The 18,853-nt window shown below is 41.5% G+C and overlaps 1 protein-coding gene across 2 annotated transcripts; it reads right to left on the bottom strand.

Moving 5' to 3' along the window:
- Positions 1-1,722: 1,722 nt before the first annotated feature.
- ZNF287 (zinc finger protein 287) lies at positions 1,723-17,029 on the bottom strand. Of its 2 annotated transcripts, XM_064271826.1 has the most exons (6): positions 16,965-17,029; positions 15,406-15,972; positions 14,658-14,752; positions 12,979-13,105; positions 12,391-12,477; positions 1,723-6,602 (listed from the first exon to the last, which is right to left on the bottom strand). In XM_064271826.1, the coding sequence occupies exons 2-6, from the start codon at positions 15,806-15,808 to the stop codon at positions 5,032-5,034; spliced, it is 2,283 nt and encodes a 760-aa protein (XP_064127896.1). In that variant the 5' UTR covers positions 15,809-15,972; positions 16,965-17,029; the 3' UTR covers positions 1,723-5,031. The 2 variants fall into 2 exon arrangements, with proteins under 2 accessions (XP_064127896.1, XP_003420635.1); XM_003420587.4 differs by lacking the exon at positions 16,965-17,029 and having other exon boundaries at positions 15,406-16,695.
- Between the last annotated feature and the right edge of the window lie 1,824 nt (positions 17,030-18,853).

The following is an 18,853-nucleotide window of genomic DNA, read 5'->3' as shown; positions in this document are numbered from 1 at the left end:
AAAGAGCAGATTTTGGAGTGAAAACAATTCAGTTTTAGATTAAAAGAATTTAAGGTACTTGTAAGACAGTTTCAGGTGATCATTGACTAAAATTGGGTGGTAGGTGCATCCTGAATTTGGCCATTTTCATTTAAAAAATTGGATTTAAGCAACGATATGGGAGGGAAGATGAAAAACAAAAACACTTTTCTTCAATGCATATCTAATCTCATCAAAATACTTAATCCTTATTCTGTCACTATATAACTATATGACCTCAGAACAGACCTTCAGCATTGTGGGTATCACTTTCCTCATCTGTACAGCACGGAGGGCCCAATGTTGCTTACAAGCTTACACACAGACTTACACATTATCACTGTGGTGCACGCGCTTGCCATTTTTAATGGCTATAGTGTTCCAAGGGTGAAAGATAGAGCCATGAGAAGAATAACAGGAATAGAGGACCAAGAGTACATTTGCAGGCACATGCAAGCCAATTGAGAACAGAGGACAGTTAAAGAATGACACATAATAATCTTGAAGTTTAAACACCAAATAAAGGTTTACAAAAAAAAAAAAAAAAAAAAGTACTTGGGCTTGTATGGAACACAGCACCAGGATTCAAATTTAGATCAGAAACCTTCTTTAAAAAATGTGAAGGGAGAGGAATGAGATTAGCTTATAAATACAGTAAGTTATGAAGACATGTAAGAGTTAGTTAAACCACTACACAGCAGGCATCTACAGTTAGTTGCTTTCATAACTGCTCTCTACTTAACCCACTTGCTAGATGAACTGACAGTCCCCATTTCTTCTGTAAAATATGCTGACTGCCTTGGCACAAGGCTTGTTGTGGCTAAGTTTGCTGCTTTCTAGTATACATAACACTTCTGTTCACCCCACTTTAATTGTATGCTTAACAAGACTTAGTTGTTTGCTCTCAAAATAGTTTATCCGAGCTATGTATTATATTCCCCATTACATAATTAGGTATTATGTAACTGATGACACGAACGCAAAGACTCAAAGACTCAAAAGGCTACTAGCTAATGACACTCCAATAGCAAAGAGCATACCTAATATCTAGATCTTGGTTTCTAAATAGTTGTCTATTAAAAGAAATCAGAGGTCCTTGGAGAGATGGCCCATTCTATGTCTGGGTTATTGAGTGCAAGGCAAGCCTGAGAAGTCTTGTATCAGAAGGCAATTAAGTGCTCTAAGACTAAAAGGGGAACGTCAAAAGGCCAATAAGAGGTACATGAATGATTCCAACTGGTCACATTTGGGACAATTTGAGCATCAGAAACAATGACCATAATTGACTGACGCATTGAATCATTTCTCACCACTGCAGATATTGACACCAACTCCTTACTCTGAAAACTGGTAATTAAAGAAATACAATTGAGCCTGTAGTCCATTCCCAGTTGATGAGCGAAAAGCCTTACTTAGAAAAGAATGCCAGTCAATAAATGTAGAAGGAATGACGGAAAATCACTGTTTTGCAAATCTTGATAAAATTCATTTCAGGCAAGGATCATCACTGGACACTAAAACCAGTCATGAAAGGTTGTTGGTAAATAGGCTATTCATATGTTTTCAAAGTGTCAGTGCACAGTTTATTGCAACAGGAAAAACATACCTTTAATTGGAAAGATCACCTTAACTGAGTGATAAAACTTCACATCATTGGTAGTGAGTCGATCTGATATATTAATGAGACTTCTGATGTGATGCAGTATGAAATACACTTAGGAAATGTCAACAATGTTTAACCTGAAGCCAATCAAGCCTTTGGATCTAACTTCCAATTTATAGACACTACAGGGGATTGTGGAAACCCTGGTGTCATAGTGGTGAAGAGCAAGGGCTGCTAACCAAAAGGCTGACAGTTCGAATCCACCTGGTGCTCCTTGGAAACCCCATGGGGCAGTTCTACTGTCTTATAGGGTGGCTATGAGTCAGAATTGACTCGATGGAAACAGGTTACAGGGGATCCAGGAAAAAGATAAACCACATGTAAACAGTTAAGTCCTGAATGTGGGCCATTCTACAAGACCCCTGACTTAATCTCTTTAAAAAAAATCTTGGAAAAACAAAATATGGGGAACTGTTCTAGACATATGAAACAGACCCAACAATCACATGTAATGTGTGAAATTTGATTGGATCAACAAAAGAAATTTAAACATGAACTAGGTGTTACTGGGTAGGTGTTAGGTGTTGGGGAGTTACTGTTCATTATTTAGGTAGGTGATAGCCTTATGGTTATGTAAAAGATTGTCCATATTTTTATGAGATGCATGCTTATTTAGGGGTGAAATGTCCCGTCTGTAAGTTACCTTCAAATTATTTCATAAAGAATATGACAAAATGTTAATTTTTAAGTCTACATGGTGAGTATACAGTTGGTTTTATTATGAACTTTTCTGTTTATTTGAAAATTTTCTTAGTAAGAGGTATGGAAAAATAAGACTAAAAAACTTTTCAGTTACATGTGGGTCAGAAAACTGCAAAAGTGGGAAAATACACAAAAATCTATGATTTTTCACTATTATTATTCTACTATTTAATACGGCAATCAATTACCTCAGTATCGGTGGAAGACTTTATAAATGCATTATTTATATAAAATACACAAAGGCAGGAAATACAAATAAACATAAAGGGGCCATGGACTGTGATACTCCACACATTCATTTCAAGGGAAAAGTGCATCTCAAATATTATTTTTAATGTAATTATGGAATAAGCATAATTTGAGTATTATGCACCTGGAGACAATATGTCCTTTTTGAAGGATGGTATCATGAAGTCAAGGTTAAGTAATGAAGGACAAGGGAAATCAATAATTCCTTGATGAAAGCACTCAACAATAAAGCCTTGAAGATGGTAGGACCTTCAGCACTTGTTTGTAGAATGTTTATGTAAACAATAATGTCCAAATGAAACTGCCTGGCCAATAAATGCTTATATTGATATTTGGGGCACCGGAATTTACATCAACTTTTCCTCATCTAGGTCAGGAAAACTTCCTTGTGCAAAGGTGTCCCATGAGTTTGTTAAAAGACTATAACCATTGTCAGAGCCCTGGTGACGCAGTGGGCATGAGCTAGGCTGCTAACCAAAAGGCTGGCAGTTCAAATCCACCAGCTGCTCCTCAGAAACCCCATGGGGCAATTCTACTCTGTCCTATAGGGTCGCTATGAGGCGGAATCAACTCCATGGCAGTGGGTTTATCACCCAGTAAACTATAAATATTTTATCTAAGTATTTCTTTCCATGTAAGCACAAATAAAAAATGTTTTTAGTTCTACAATTTCACTCCATGTCAGTCAATTCCACCTTATTACTCAACTCTAATTTATCTACGTATCTATTCATTAATTCAACCAACACACTGATCATCTCCTTTGTGCAAGGTACTGGAGAGACAAATATGAGCGAGGTGAAATCTCAGCTCTCAGGGCATGGGCTTATATTCTGAGAGTAGAATGCAGTGAGCATTAAATACAATGGTATTTTTTTCTTTTTAAGATGCATTTCTGCCAGTTTTCCTTTTACGTTGTTCAAGACCCACAAACTCAGTTATTATTGCTTAATGATTCAATGCTAGTTTGCATCACTGATTGTTTCTGTTGTCAATGAAACATCTTTTTTTACATGTACGAAGGAGAAACAGGCTTCCAACTATCCCTGAAAAAAAGTCATTTCATTTTTAGTTTCTTCTTATAAACAGGCTGAATTTTGCATTTTTTATTTAATTGGTCACTTATTTTCTTAGGTAAACCAGGCCCAATTACATTCAGTATTAAAATAGTTACATATATATTCTCCTTCCACACTGTTAGGTCTTCAGCTTAATTTTTCCCTGATCCACTTTCTGCAGTGAACTCAAATCTATTTTCCATTACTTATTCTTTATATACTAAGTATATACAACAAAGTATATATTCTTTATATAGCTTTCATTACTTGTCCTGGGACAGGGTAGCATTTGGCAACCTATTTTTAGCAGGCTTCTATGGTCATTCCATGACGAAGTAGTTAAAATCACGTCCTTACTTTCATCGTTCAATCTTTTAGAAAACTCTATTACTTACATCAGCTGTGATATTCAGCACTGTAACAAGTCCTGAAAGGATTCAATGAGTAAGTCTGGGCCTGAGCACAGCAGGAACCCAAGGAACAAGTGTTTCAACGGAAGAAATGGACTTTCTACAGTGAAAGAGTCATAGCGAAACCCATGGTATGAACTAAGGAGTCAGCTAGAGGAGATGGGACTTGTATGCCTATTTTCTTCCTTCAGGATCACCCTACATGTCAAAACCTAGTGAAACTAAAGCTAATGCATTTTAAATTAACTTAAGCTTGGGGCGTTTCATTTTTGCCTGTTTAAATCTGTACATGTCTAAAGGTTACATATACAATATTAGTTCCTCTATTCTGACAGATCTTTAAGTTTCTCTTCCTTTAATATTTCCGTATTTGGAGGAAAGTGTAAATAAACAGTGGTCATAGAGAATCTTCAAGATACTTTCAATTATTATTATTTTCTGCAGACCTACTGGCTCCACATGGCAGTTATGGCATAATAACAAACTCTTTACATCTTTTAAGGCATCAAAGCTGGGAAGAAATGAGGACCCAAAAGCAGCTTTTTCTTTTTTATAATCCCAGGGTTACTTTCTATCTGAAATCTAGTTGGTGGAAACGATCCCAAATTACATTTATAAGGCCTCATTAAGAACTTGAAACATAGGCAAGAGTAGACGAGTTACAGGTTTTCAAATACTCTTATACTGTTTCTTTCTCGAATGAATTAAACCAACATCAAATAAAGGTTAAGAAGTGAGTGAAGTTTTTTTCACATTAAATATAACCAGGTTATATCCATGTTACTAATTCTGACATTTCTGCTGAGTGATATCTGATACGTATTGCACTTTTGGGTTTCTTTTGAATAAGAGTAGTGTTTTAACACACAGGGGGCACAAATAAAATTTAAATGATTAAGCTGTAAAATCTAAATGAAGTCTCCCATATCCATTAATTACGGTGTTTTACACGCGTATGAACTCGTTGGTGCTGAATAAGGTTTGTACTCTGGGTAAAGGTTTTACCACATATACGGCACCCATAGGGCTTCTCTCCTGTGTGAATTCTCTGGTGTTGAATAAGACATGTTCTCTGGCTAAAATCTTTGTTACATTCATTACATTTATAGGGTCTTTCTCCAGTATGAGTTCTCTGATGTTGATTAAGTGATGAGGAATAAATAAAAGCCTTCCCACATTCATTACATTTATATGGTTTCTCTCCAGTATGAATTCTTTGATGTTGGGTTAGATTTGCACCCTGTCTATATGCCTTCCCACATATATTGCATTTAAAAGGCTTTTCTCCATTATGAATCCTCTGATGTTGAGTAAGGTGCACGCTCTGGCTGAAGGCTTTCCCACACACACTGCATTTGTATGGTTTTTCTCCAGTATGTGTCCTATGATGCTGAGTAAGGTTCGCACTCTGGCTGAATGCTTTCCCACATATATTACATATATAGGATTTCTCTCCAGTGTGTGTAGTTTGATGTTGAATAAGAGTTGAGGAATGAGCAAAGGCTTTTCCACATTCATTACATTTGTAACACTTCTCTCCAGAATGAATTCTCTGATGTCGAATAAGGTAAGTACTCTGACTGAACACTTTCCAACACTCATTGCATTTATACGGTTTCTTTCCAGTATGTATTTTTTGATGTTGAAGAAGGTGTGTACTCTGACTGAAAGTTTTCCCACATTCGTTACATATGTAAGGTTTTTCTCCAGTATGAACTCTCTGATGATTAATTAGTGATGAACTGTGGCTGAAGGTTTTACCGCACTCCAGGCATCTATATGGTTTCTCTCCAGTGTGTGTCCTTTGATGTATAGTGAGGTGTGCACGCTGACTAAAGTCTTTCCCACAGTCATCACACTTGTAGGGCTTCTCTCCGGTATGAATTCTCTGATGTATAGTAAGGTGTGCACGCTGGCTGAAGGCTTTACCACACTGATGGCATTCATATGGTTTTTCTCCTGTATGCATTCTCTGATGTGCAATGAGGGAAGAGATATGCCTAAACTCTTTTCCACATTCTTCACATTCATAAAATCTCTCTTTGGCATGGGTACTTTGGTGCTTCGTGAGGGATGAGTTTTTCCTAAATTTTCTCCCACACACATTACACTTATAAGGCTTCTCTCCAGGATACACTTTCCCACGTACAATACCATATGAGACATGATTGAAGGTTGTCCTGCTTTCGTTATACATAGAAGTTTTATTATCTGATTGGGTACCAAAATGTACAATTAGGCTTGAATGTTTTTCAAAATTATTTCTATATACATCATATTTACTAAGATACTCTTCTGCAGGACCATCTTCTTGTGAAAGGAATGACTTCAAACTGAAATCACTCTCATTAGTGGGAAGTTTCCTGAAGGACTCCGTTGCTTGCCTCTCTAATCTGTCATCACAGCCATATGATTCTTCCAATTTGATGGTCTGGGTAACATCCTTTTTAAGTTCAGAAGTATCCTCTCCTGGAGTATACTCTTGGGCTTTAGTTTGCCATTCTGAAATAAAAATATAAAAAGTCTTTCTCTATTTGGAGAAAGGAAACTGCCAAAACAGAAACAAAATAATAAGCATGAATAAAATGCCTAAAAACACTCAATGGTTCTGACAGCCTCAAAACATGGCCCTTCAGGCTTGGGAAAGAAGAATAAAAGGGCAGAAAAATATGGGACTAAATTTTTGAAAAGGATAGGCTCCTCACTATTCAAAGTGGGTACAGACTAAATAGATTGGGTTAGGTGACACAGCTAAGGAAGTGAAAGCAGTGCATATGACTGTGTGGGATAACTTAGGATGATTTCACGGTTGTATTTACCTAACAGGCTCAAAAAGTAGGCAGGCCGGCTCTCATCACTCCCTCTTCCAATCTAGTCTGCACAGTGCTACATAATCTTTCTAAGCAATTTCATGGAGCATTTTCCATGCTTAAAATCTCTATTAAATCCCTACAGCCTAAAGGAATGGTTCTCAAAATATGGTTCGCAGACCAGCATACTTGAGAATGTGTTAAATTATTAGGTCTCACCTGACACACTGAATCAGAAACTTTGGTGGTAGGGTTGAGCAATCTGTTTAAGCAAGCCCTCCAGGTAATTCTGATGCACACTGAAGTTTGAAAACCACTGGCTTGAAGGATAAATGTTAAAGAGAGAAAAGGTAAAAAATAAAAAAAATCTCTAATTTGCATTCAGTTCTAAAATACTCTAGTCCTCCCTATTCTACTATACCTACTACTAAACTTCATATTTGGCTTCCATGTAACTTAAAACGGTTTCTTCATAATATTCCATAGATGCCTGCTAATTTCAGACTCCAGATCTTTTCACACGCCTCTCTAAAAATGTTTATGGACAAGCTTATGTTTCCCTCTCCAACGCTCTTCTAAGAATCCTAAAGTATAGATTATTAGGTTGAACCATATGAAATTTCCTTCTTTTGTAGGTTAAAATGGCTGAATATCAGCCCTCTCATATGTGTCAACCTAATCTCACATGGAGTCCGTGGGTGGCACAAATGGTTAATGTGCTTGGCTGCTAACCAAAAGGTTAGAGGTTTGAGTCTGCCCAGAGGTGCCTTGGAAGGAAGGCCTGACTATCTATTAATGAAAAATCAGCCACTACAAACCCTATGGGGCACAGTTGTACTCTGACACACATGGGGCTGCCATGACTCGAAATCAACAGTGACTAATATAATGATGGCCTGTGACAGAACTCAGCTCTACATTATCATGCCACAATTTTGTTTGTTTCGTGTATTTCCAACTTAGATGCAACTCTGCAAATGGCTTACGCTTTCTCACGTTTCCTTCAGGAAATGGTCCAAGACTCTGGATATGTTGGCTGCTCAACTGAACCCAAACCTAGTTGTATTTGTTGGTAACTATTATGTTTCCCATACGATGGCTTAGAACAAATTTAAGTGACAATCCCTTTTCTTTTAGAATCATGTGGGAAACATATACCTTGCAAATATTAAGAATTATACAAGCAAATATGAAATCTGTAATATTAAAAGTTCAGAAGTTTTCTAAGATGAGACCAAAGAATAACTTTGCAAATATATCCATTGAAGAGAATATTATGAAGTGGTTAAAAATGTTACCTATATCCATCAATAAAGACTAGTTAAGAATGAGTATGATGGAATATTGGTAACTGATAAAAATAATTAGGTGGGTCTATTTGCATTGATATGAAAAGGTGTGGATACATTACTAAGTGAAAAAAAGCAGATGTACATCAATACATGTGTAACTACATGTATGCACAGACAGGCACGCACACACACACAATCTAAGGTTTCTGAGGATGTCCTAGTAGTGGGTGAGGGGAGGGAGACACAAATTTCATTTTGCTTTCTTGTACTGCTTGAATTTACAAACTACTTGGATTACTTCTATTCAAGTAAAAAAATCATGGTTGACACAAGAAAATATTTAGGAATAATGTTAAATGAAAAAAGCAGTATCACAACTAGCATGAAAAACACTAGGAGAACTAGAAAAATATTACAAAAATGCTCACAGGTTACAGGTTTTCTAGGTTTCAATAAATAGGCTATATTACTTTTATTACTATTACTAGAAATAAAATTATATCCCTTTTACAGAAGAAAAAATTAAAAACCTATCTCACACTAGGATTTGTTACACCCTTTTCCAAAAGAACAAGATGAGAATGTGAATGGACTGTATAATTACAGCTGATTGCTACTACAAGTATATATTTTTAACCAAGCCGTTTATTTAAAAATTCAGAAACTGAGATCATTATTTAGGTGAAATCAGTGTTTAATAAGATGCCATCCATGACTCCTGATCTTGTTAGCTCTGAGACCAGGGGATGATGAATAGCCTCTCCCCTCCAAAAACTTGAAGCAGGTTTATATAAATGTACATCACTACCTGGAAAGGGTTTGTCAGAAGTGGTAAGTAAGGTCTATTAGCCACAGGGTCAAATAGTGGTACAATATTTCTGAGAGGAAATCAATGTTGAGCAAGGTAACCAAAGAAACCTGCAAGGAGGTATGAGTTGAGCTGAGCCTGAAAGAATGGCTAGGTCCTGTAAAGGACCTATAAAAGTTCTGAGACAAGAATGGCCACTGAAGAGCACTACAACTCTTTTGTTACAGATTACCTAAAGTTTCCATTTCCCGAAGTATCCTAAACCAAGGTTCAACTTATTAAACATATCTTTGAGCTGGCAAAAAGTAAGGAATATTGGCCAAAGATAAAGTAAAAGCAAGAAGGCAGGAGGTAACAATGGCTGATGCTGACTGCCTAAGATCACTCCTCAATCCTGGTCATGACCTTACACTTCCATTTTGAGGACTTCAGGGGCTCAAGAGTCAGAAGATAAAGCCTAGAGCTCAACCAAGGAGGGGAGGTTGACAGAAGTTCCTTGCACATAGGATTCCACCTTGTATAAGAAGAGGGTATAAAAATGAAACATCAGGTCCAATAAAGCTCACCCATCCATGAGGAAAAAAGGAACTTGCCTTTCTCAGTCTTGGTGTGCTTTGGAGGGAAAGAAATTCCCAAAACTTCATAACCATAAACTGCCCCTTCTTGTGAATTTACAGCCCTTGTTCATGCTACCTGCTAAGATCCCTGCAAACCATCATGCCGATAATTAAATTAAAGTGGTCCCAAACTAGCAGTACCTCCCACAAGACTATCCTGACTCCAGTCCAATCTTGTTTCCACTACACTGTCTGTTTTCTCGGTGTTTAGAGCATCCTGAGATCACTCCCCAAGACTATCCTGACTCCAGTCCGATCTTGTTTCCGTTATACTATGTATGTTTTCTTGGTGTTCAGAGCATCCTGAAATCACTCCCACAAGACTATCCTGACTCCAGTCCGATCTCGCTTCCATTGCACTATGTATGTTTTCTCAGTGTTTGGACCATCCTGAGATCACTCCCCAAGACTATTCTGGCTGCAATCTGATCTTGTTTCCATTACACTGTGTATGTTTTCTTGGTGTTTACAGCATCCTGAGATCACTCCCCAAGACTATCCTGACTGCAGTCCAATCTTGTTTCCTTTACACTGTTTATGTTTTCTTGGTGTTCAGAGCATCCTGAGATCAAATCCCAAAGGATTTAGCATGCAATTGGCATACTTTGCACTGTCCTGCCAATGAAGGCACAGAAGGTCGAGTGCAGACCACCTGCGCCACCCTGGGACCTATGGGAGGCACAAGGTGAGCCTAAGAAACATCTTGCTGTGCCAGAAAGCATGCTCAAAGACTAATGGCGACACGTTAAAAGGATGCTGGACCTGGCTTAAAGGGCTCCGCCGAAGTTTGAGACAATTGAGTACTAAAAATACAGGAATTAATAGACTAGTATGCTTTGAATTTTTTAAAATTCCATTAGTTCATAGTGATATGCACACACAAAAATGGGGTGGGAGCGGGGACAGTCATCCTCTACGAGAGAATGCTAGCCAATCACCTAGAAGAGATGAATGAGTAAGAAATCACCATGTCACAACTAGCGATGTAATAGCAGATTGAGGCAAGGAACATCAGTGGATGATAAAACCCTCAAGTAAAAGGCTGGTTAGCAGGCAAGATGACAGTCACGTGGCCTCCAAGTATCACACCACAGATAATAATTACAAAGAAAAAAATACACCTTTAAAACGGAGAGCTCCGGCAGACACCACCTTAACCAAACTGAGCATCATGAGTGACAAGCTGACATTACGTACATTCTGAGGAAATGCCACGGGAGGTACACACCACGTACGTAGTATTATTGGCAATAAGGTTTAACCTGATCCACATGAGGAAACAATCAGGCAAATCTAGATTATGGGATACTCTACAAAGAAACCAGTCCAGACTCTACAAAAACATCAGGACTACAAAAGATTAAAACCATTGCCATCGAGTCGATTCCGACTCATAGCGACCCTATAGGATAGAGTAGAACTGCCCCATAGAGTTTTCAAGGAGCGCCTGGCGGATTTGAAGATTAAAAAAGAAAAAGAAAAGGCTAAGGAACATTCTAGATCAAAAAGGATTAAAGACACAAGATTACCATGTGGAACATGCAGTTCCTGACTGGATCCTGAATTGGGAAGAAAAACAGCTATAAAGGCTATTTTGGGGACAACTGGGGAATCTGAATATGTGACTATGTATTAGATGACAGGATTGCATAAATGTGAAATTTCTGGAGTGTGATAATGGTGTTGTGCCTACGTAGGAGAATGCTGGTGATCTTAGATGAGATGAGATGCCTGCTGAAATATTTAGGGGTGAGATGTCACCATGTCTGCAATTAACTTTCAAATGGCTCAGTGTGTGTCTGAATAGAGAGTGTGAAATGGCTGAACGGTAAGTGGTGGTTCCAGGTGAGAAGTATACAGTATTCAATGTACTTTGCTTGTAACTTTTCTGTAGGTCTGAAATGTGCCAAATGAAGTTGTGGAGGAAGAAATAAGTAAGAACAACAAAAAGAGTTCATCGGTAGGGAAGAGATTCAATAAACCATAAAACACACAGTAAAAGACGGTACATGTACATGGTACAGACGTAAAAAAGGAACAAGGAAGGTCTTTACATACTGATTTGGAACACTCTTCAAGACATCCTTTTAAGTGAAAAAAGCAAGTACAAAGCCATGTGTACAGTATGCTGCTTGTATTAAGAAAAAGAAAAAAAGGATGTTTTTATATTGGCTTTATACGGAAAACAAACGCTGAAAGGATGAATTAAAAACTAGTTAAGTGGTTGAGTGCTGGGGAGGTGTAGAAACTGGGCGAATGCGGCAGGTGGGGGAGATTTTTGACTGTATGATGTTTATATAGATTTACATTTTGTGATTATGTTATCTATTTGAGTAATTAGGAAATTAAAAAAGAGAATGGGTTAGGAAAGTGGTGGTGGGGGCTACAGGGGTTTGTCAGTGAACAGAATAAGAGAAAATCCAGAAGAAGGTTTTACACTTAGTTTTTTGGGGGACATTCATGCATGTTTCAATGTAGAGGGAGGGGAAAAATGGTAAAATGAAAGCCCCCCATAGGGCTCTAGGGGACAGGGTGCAGGAGTTACGTGGGAGGATGTAAGAGAAGGGATAACAATGTCTGGGCAATCTCTTCCTGAGGAGATGGCGTCTCTAAGGAAGCAATACAAAACAGCTCAGTGTTCTTGACAGACTGGTACACCTTTGTGGAGTGTGACTTGGCCATATTTAAAAATATCGATTTCTTCCACATTAAGGGTATAGGCTCGTAAGTGCAAAGAACCTCATGTGCTGGTTATTCACTCACCTGGACTAGGGCCTTCTAAAATTTCTTTTATCACCAGCCATGGCTCTTCCAATATGGGAATCACACTTGGTCTGTAAACTGTAAGTCCTGTTCAGAAAAAAATATACTGAGGTTTACCCTGGAGATAAATAGTTGCTCAGAGTTTATTATCTAATCCTTATCAGGAAGGACAGGCCTCTGCAGGAAAACAATGGTTCATGGACACGATCTAGTAAGAGAATTAGGTCACTGCCCTTTACAAACCCAAAAACGAGTGTTGTCGAGTGTGTGGTAAAAATTTCCCATTACCCATGAGGATATGCACAGGGACCACTGCGGAAGAACGTGTCAGCGGGCAAGGCACAGCCCTGGGCGCAGCGCTGGGCAGCAGGGCACCAATGTCCTCTGTGATCTTTCACTCGGAAACCTTTTGTTTGGGAAAAGGGGTGGGACATCATCGTCTCTGTGCCTGAAGAGGATGAGAACATGTACCCCTAGACCTCGTTCTCAGCCAAGTACTTCAGAGGCTCAACCCATTTTGAACATCTCGGAAAGAAAGGGACCCTGGTGGGAATGCTGGGATGAGGAGTGGGGGTAGGCTATCCTTACCCAGAGAAACCATGTTCCAATAGTTCTGTAACGTTACGGTCTTGTACAATTCCTTCTGTACAGGACGCATTAGCTCCCAGTCCTCCTGGGTGATGTCCACAGCCACATCCTTGAATGTCATTGATTCCTAAAACACCAAATATAGCTTAACTGGGTTCTAGCACTAGTGGAGCAGGGGATAGTGATAACACTGAGTGTGTGTGTGGTGGGGCAGCACGGAATCTAAAGCTTTAGAAGGACCCGAAAGGTTATCTCATCAAAACCATAAATCACCCAAAGAATGGATGACTCCAACAGATTCCCTGAATGGCCCTGCCACCTCTCAGTGACAAGGGATACTAAAGGGAAGTTTGAAAATAAAAATTATAATTTTCAACCGACACTAATGCATGCATTTGAGCTCTGTCTTAAAGGGTTTTAAACATAGATGGCACAAGGAATTGAAGGGGTTTGCTTCTCTAGCTTTGTCTCAAGAAAGATTCAAGTTATTATTATTTTAAATGTTAAGGTTGTTTGCATGTGCTAAGTGATGAAATGGAGGTTTTATTTTAAATAAAACTGGTTCCAGTAAGCACACTGTGGAAGTGCTGCACTTTTTAGACACATTTTACAATCTGGTAAGGTCAGGGTCTCTCTTTGCTCTTCTTCCTTTTTTTTAATTCTTGGTAACTCTTACATGTTGAGTTTTTTCAAATAAAATTGTCAAGTTCTTTAGAATTCATATTGGGATTTTAGAACTGTATTAAGTTTATAATTTAGAGAGGACTGACATCTTCATAGTAGTCAAGACTTCTTTCATGTCCTATAGAATGATACCGTATTCTTCACATAGGCACTGCACAATTTTTACTGTTTACTCCAAGGTATTTTTATATTTGAGAGGTTCATAATGTGAATGGGATCTTTTATTTCATTTTATTTCCCATCTAATTTTTATTATTTTTTTTTTTGTCATTTCTGTAGCAATCACCTTACTCAATGTTTCTATTATTGTTTCTAACAGTTTTTCCCTTGTTTTTCTTAAGTTTTCCAGGTAAGCTCCTATCACCTAAAATTAATTTTATTCTAGTTACCCAAGGCTTTTAAAATTCCCGACTACGTATATTTTACAGCAAACCTTTCTCTTAAGGTGGTCAGAGTTCCTGCGAGTTAAAACTGCACACAGCTTCATGATCAAAAGTAACACTACAGAGAACACGGTCTTGAATTACTTGTTCATGAGGACATAATTAACAACACCTATTGTTCATTAACTGCTTATTATAATCTAGGTATCATAGTACTCAATCCTCACAATCTAAGAGGTAAATTCTATTTATTAAAGTTTGCAGAGCTCAGGCTAAGAGTGGTTAAGTATTTTCTCCCAAAACACAGATTCAATGGCAGAGCCAGTAACCAAACCTAGCTCGACCTAACTGTGGAGGTCAGTGCCTCAACCTCAATGCAACATTCCTGCCTTACAGTTAAAGAATGAGGATAGGTTGTCAGGGAAGGCAATGGGAGCCCACCTCCTACAGAGTACATTACCTACCTTAACTCATCAAGGTGACTCAAGGAGAGAAACGAAGCTTAGGTCCTAGATACAGCTTTTGGGGACACAGAAGCTTTACAGTTAGGAAAGGAAATATCCTTACACACCAAGAATGCATTTTAAAATCACAGAAGAAATTCAAACTCACTTTGGTTACCAAGTCATTTAGCCACCCTGCCCGGAAAGCAGTGGCTATGTCTTCCTCTGGGGTCTCTTGGGAAGAGGTGGAGCTCTGAGGAGGAGCTGGGGGAGACAGAGAGACCATGATGGGGATGAGTCCTGTAGGAACAGCCTAGGTTTCCTCAGCTCAGAAATCCTTCACCACATAGATGCTTACACTTCCTTAAACTGGGAAGTAAGAGGAACCCCAGAACAGTACCCCTGCCTCAAAGAATCAGAGGGAAAGGGCAATGGCTTATCCTAAGACAATGCAGGCTTTAAGAACAAGTCTGCTCTGGGACGCTTAAAGTATATGCACCAAATTCACAATTTTCCGGTAAATCCTTATGTGATGTAAATGGTGTGAGTTGTCTCCTTACTTAAGAAGGAAATGTTCTCTGGATCCTTTTCTACTTTTTTTGGAAGCGTGTTATTGTAAAATCCAATTTGCAAAGCAAATGGTTGGCAGAATGGTGCAAACCTCCGCAGGTAAACTTTCTGAAGGCTCACACTGGGGCAATTTGGTTGTGTCTGGTCATTCCTTTTATGACACACCTCCTCTGACTTTAGATAACAAGTGTTTGGTACCAAGCAATCTGGAAGGATTGGAGCTCATGTTGAAGCCCTGTTCTCACTCACTAACTGGTGTTCTTTCTTTCCCAATTTCTTTAAAGGGGCTGTTCTCTGATGTGCTGGCTTCACAGGGGTCCCTCCCCTCTATGATCTATAATTCTCACCTTCCTCTTCTAGAATCTGAACCAAATCCTCCACCAGAGTCACCACTTCTTCACTGCTCTCAGGGTACTGGGACTTCACCCAAGTCCGAACCTCCCCAGGCAGGATAGTCAGGAATTGTTCCAGTACCAGCAGCTCCAGGATCTGTTCCTTTGAGTGAATCTCAGGTCTCAGCCACTTAAGGCAGAGCTCTCGGAGTTGACTTAAAGCCTTTCGAGGACCAGACAGTTCTGGGTAAGGAAAATTTCTAAAATTCTGTCGACAGGTCTCAGTGTCACGTGAGAGCCTTGAAGCAAGGGTTTCCTTCTCAGTATTGCGGAGTCCACTGTGAGTCCTGTCTGGCTTCCACATTAGAAAGATCTGGGAACGCAGAGAGCTGGTCATTCTCTTGCTTGGGGGTGACATTGCTAGGGGCAGGAGAGTCAATCTGGCAATATCCTTTATTTCTCCAGCAGTGAGTCAACTGCTTGAAGTCTCATGCTAGAGACACAAAGACATTAGATCAAGGGCTGCGGCAGTCAGGGGCCGGACATCTCTGAGCCAGAACTTTCAGGGATGCTTAAGAGACCCTGAAACACAAGAATGGACCATGAGGTCAAGAATTCCTGGCGTTCTCTGCTATACACATACATACAGGAGCTGGCTTCCTGGAGTCCACAGGCAAACACACAGAGGCTTCATCTTGGTCTCCCCCTCCTACTGTAAGATAACTGCAAGCTACCTGGGGAGGGGGCAGGGGTAGGTTGCCATAAAAAAGTGGTGATGAAAGCAAAAACTGAAGGAATCATGAGCAAAACGTCTGATAAAACCCGCTGCTGTCAAGGCGATTTCAACTCACAGCAACTCTATAGGACAGAGTAGAACTACTCCACAGGGTTTTCAAGGAGCAGCTGGTGGCTTCCAACTGCCAACCTTTTGGTTGACTACCCGAACCACCGCGCCACTAGGGCTCCTTTAATTTGTTGAAATGGGAAAAAAAAATGTTCGTGTTTTAGTCACGGATGTTACAGGAGCTGTAACAGCTGAAGTGACTCTCGGTAAGGTCAGCACCTCTACTGTTACTTGGAACTAACTGGGAGAATTCCTTAATAACCCTTTCAAGGTCCCCAGGGGAACTGTGGGGGGCTGGGGGAGGCGCGCCCTGCACTCGCCTTGCACGTTAATGCCAGCCTGTGCCAACTTCTCCCCATGAGGGCTGGGAGCGCAGGCCTACTGGACAGGCAGGAATCGCAAGGCACAAGGGGCGGGTGTCACCTGCAGCCCTGAAGTCGGAGTCGCTGGGCGGCCTGGCAAGCGCCTCGCCAGGAGGCAGCTACCGAAGGACCACCCTGAAACCAGGGCTCCCCAAGAGCGCCCGAGAGCGCGGCTGAGCCGCAGGCCGACGCCACCTGCCCACGGCCCGGCCGCCCCGGCCCGGCCTCGGCTCCTCGGCGGTCTGCCTGCGACCCCCGGCGGCCCCACCCGGCCCTCCCCCGCCGCAGGCGGTGAGCGCCGCCCCGAGGGACCAGCCCAGGCTCCGTCCGGCGCGCCGACGCCCACGGCCGGCCCGGGACGCCGTTACCTGTCGCGTGGAGCCGGCGGCGGGGCAGGCGGGGCGGCCGGGCAGGCCACGGCAGTAATGGCGGCCGGTGCGGGCTCCTGCGCGGCCGGCTCGGGCCCGCGCTGCCCCGGGGCCTCCGCGCTCCGCAGCCGCCCTCCCAGGAAGGCACAGGGCGGCTCGGCCCGGAGCCGGCGCCCCAGCCCGGCCCTGCGCGGCCTCGCCCGGAGCCCGCCGCGCCTCAGCTTCCCTGCGGCCTCGCCTCGGCGCCAGTGCGCATGTGCCTGAGGAGAACGCTGCGCCCCGCACAGTTGGTCGGAAACGCAGCTCGTGCCTCCCCTGCCCGAGCCTCTTTTCTGGGACTGTCTCCATGGCAACCGCCTGCTCCCGTCCCCGCGCCTTGCGTGTTAGCCTGAAACGTAGCCAAGGAAACTTTAGTCTCCCTGGGCTGCGGCAGGTCTGGGCGACGACTTGGACGTCGGGAGGTGCCGGTAGCTGGGGAGGAGGGTGGGGTGGGTGGCAGTCCCGGCCAAGTCACCGGAGGACAGCGGACGCCGGAGCTCCTGAGGGAGGACGGGCAGGGAGGATGTGGGTTTAAAGGCGAAGAGACGTACAGTGCTGGATGGGGGGACCTTACTGTGCGTAAACGGTCACCGTTAGGGGTTCTGAGCCAAGAATCTCATTCAGAGACTCTCACATTGGAAAAACGAACGCTATCCCACAACATGTTATTTACAAGAGACACAAAACAAAAATACAGAAAACGCTTGAAAATAAAAGGATGGAAAACCACGCAGGTGTGCCTGTTATTTACTGCTCTGTTAACCTTAGTGGTTTTAAGGGACAACCTTTTTTTTATGCTCATGGATTCTATGCGTCAGGAATTTGGAAGAACAGTGGAGGCCACCCCACCCACGCACCATTGCCCTCTTGTTGATTCCAACCATAGTGACCCTACTGGACAGAAAACTGCTCCATAGGGTTTCCAAGGTTGTAATCTTTACGGAGGCAGACTGCCACATCTTTCATCCTGTGGAGCGGCTGGTGGGTTCAAACCGCCGACCTTCCGGTTAGCAGCTGAGCTCTTTAACCACTGTGCCAACAGGGCTCCTTACAGTGGAGGCAGCTCCTCCCTGTCGCACTGTGTCTCTGTCCCACTGTGTCTGGAGCCTCCGTTGGCTGGGGCTGGAAGAGTCCACCTCTAAGATGGTTTTTTCAATCGCACCGTCTTATGCTTGGGCTGAAATAGCTCAAGGATGAGCAGCTCAGCTTGCACTTGATCAGAGTGCCTACAGGTGGTTTCTGTAGCACAAACGACTCAGGGTAGTTGGAGTTCTTACCTGCCAGCTCAGAGTTCCAAGAACAAGTATTCTGTGGGACACTCCATGGCCGATGGCTGACTATGACCTAGCCTTAGAAATCACACTTCCATCATTCTCTGTTTGTGAAAGCAGTCTCAAGCCTGGCGAGGTTCAAGTGGAGAGGGATATAGATTACATCTCTTGATGAGGGGAGGGAACATCAAAGAGTTTTTAAATAACCACACCAGGCAAATATGAACCAAAAAAGTTGGGTAGTGTGAAGTTTTTTTTTTAAAAAAATAATACTTTATTCTGTTTTTGGAGAAGTTTTACACTGCAGTTTAGGTTTCCATTCAACAATTTCTACACAAACTGTTCAATGACATTGGTTACATTTTTCACAATGTCAGCATTCCCATTATTTCCGTTCTGGTTCTTCTGTTTCCATTAATCTAATTTCCCTATCTCTTACCTTCGCGTTTTTGTTTTAAAGTAATTGTTTGGTCTCATACAGATGTTTCGTTAAAGGAGCACAGTACTCATGGGTGACACTCTTTATTTTGTGAGCTAATCTGTTATTTAGCTAAAATTAGGTGACCTCAGGGGCTGGTT

This window comes from Loxodonta africana, chromosome 18 (genome assembly GCF_030014295.1).
Source record: "Loxodonta africana isolate mLoxAfr1 chromosome 18, mLoxAfr1.hap2, whole genome shotgun sequence".
Classification (NCBI taxonomy): Eukaryota; Metazoa; Chordata; class Mammalia; order Proboscidea; family Elephantidae; genus Loxodonta; species Loxodonta africana.
This window is presented reverse-complemented; position numbering and strand designations above follow the sequence as displayed.

What these genes read in the sequence shown, in the direction of transcription:
- ZNF287 (XM_064271826.1), bottom strand. Translation starts at nt 15,808, where the DNA reads ATGTCACCCCCAAGCAAGAGAATGACCAGCTCTCTGCGTTCCCAGATC. An exon ending in TAAATGACTTGGTAACCAAA is followed by an intron (nt 13,106 to 14,657) that starts GTGAGTTTGAAT and finishes TTGGTGTTTTAG; the next exon opens with GAATCAATGACATTCAAGGA. An exon ending in TTGGAACATGGTTTCTCTGG is followed by an intron (nt 12,478 to 12,978) that starts GTAAGGATAGCC and finishes TTTTCTGAACAG; the next exon opens with GACTTACAGTTTACAGACCA.